General features: G+C 43.5%; 1 protein-coding gene across 1 annotated transcript in view; it reads left to right on the top strand.

The window, feature by feature from the left end:
* Positions 1–1312, top strand: part of SERPINB5 (serpin family B member 5) — a 23946-nt gene that overhangs the window by 11137 nt on the left and 11497 nt on the right. The window contains exon 3 of the mRNA XM_019657686.1: positions 19–115. Coding sequence (XP_019513231.1) covers positions 19–115 — 97 coding nt within the window. The remainder of the gene's footprint in view (positions 1–18; positions 116–1312) is intronic.

Here is a 1312-nt window from a genome sequence, read left to right as displayed (position 1 = left end):
TTCATCAGCTCTACCAAGAGACCTTATGCAAAAGAAATGGAAACAGTTGACTTCAAGGAAAAATTGGAAGAAACGAAAGGCCAGATCAACAATGCAATCAAGGATCTCACAGACGGCAAGTGTCTTTACTTATTTTGCTATCAATTGCTAAGTAGACAGACCCTGCCAGCTCATGAATCTTTCTGCTAAAGAAAAGATTAAATCCGTGAAAGATTTCTGGGATATTTTCACTACAGAAGCTAAATTCTCACCTATCAAGCCACTTATTTCAACAACTTGGGTTTCTGGGTCTTTCCTCCATCACGTCATCACTAGGCAAAAATTCTTGGCGTTTCAATTTTAGTCTACTTGCCTTACTCTCCCACGACCTGCCACACACCCTCCTGGAGCCTCAGCTAACAAAGTATGGCTTTGGGCAAGTCATGTGGCCAGTTTTTCAGTCTGGAAATGAATGGCTTGGAATATAACTTGATGTTCCCTGAGGTCACTTTTAGCTCAAAAAATGCTACAAGTATTAAGGAAAATGGACAGAGAGTCTTAGGCACTGAAGTGTACAAATAGAAAAAACAAAGCAAAGCAAATCATAGTGGACGGAAACTTGTCCTTAGTCCCACAATTCTCCATCCCACTTGATGCTCTGCTTGCCCTGGGGTCCCTTCTGCAACTTCTACCCAAGCCTCTTGCTCGGTGCTTCTCTCAAGCATCTCCCTCCCCTGACTCCTCCCTCCATTAAAATTCTCTGTGAGTTATCCTCCTTGCTTGAAAAGAAATGGACCTAAGACGAGTTGGAGTGCAGATCAGGACCCGTGTTCCCTTCCCAAGAACGTGTTTGTATTTATACAGGGAGGGCCCCTTGGGACACAGCACCTGATCGTGTAGGCGTGCACTGCGGTGATGGATTTTTCTGGCATGATTGCAGTCACTGCTGTCTGGTCAGGGATACAGTTCTGGAGCAAGGGAGACACACTTCCTGTATGAAAGGCCTTCTCACTGTGGGGACTTAGGAATGATGGCGTCTGTGCTATGACTGCAGAGTGAGGACCTGGAAAACAGTGGCCTTGGGCTTATTCATGACCTCAGATTCCAATGCAGACGCTGCCACTTAGTAACGGAATAAGTTAGTTTCAGTTTTCTGACCTGTATGATGGGGCCTATGGCATTTAACTTAATTTTTACATGGTTATTGTGAGGACGAACTTAGATAATGTATGATAGCCAAGACAATACATGGTAGCCACAGACATGTATGCACACACACAAATGAATATATATTTGTTCTTTAAATTAAGTTTCTTTGCCTTCATCTGTAAAG

This window comes from Hipposideros armiger, unplaced genomic scaffold (genome assembly GCF_001890085.2).
Source record: "Hipposideros armiger isolate ML-2016 unplaced genomic scaffold, ASM189008v1 scaffold_278, whole genome shotgun sequence".
NCBI lineage: Eukaryota > Metazoa > Chordata > Mammalia > Chiroptera > Hipposideridae > Hipposideros > Hipposideros armiger.
Note: the sequence above shows the minus strand (reverse complement) of the source record. Positions and strands in the feature narration are given on the sequence as shown.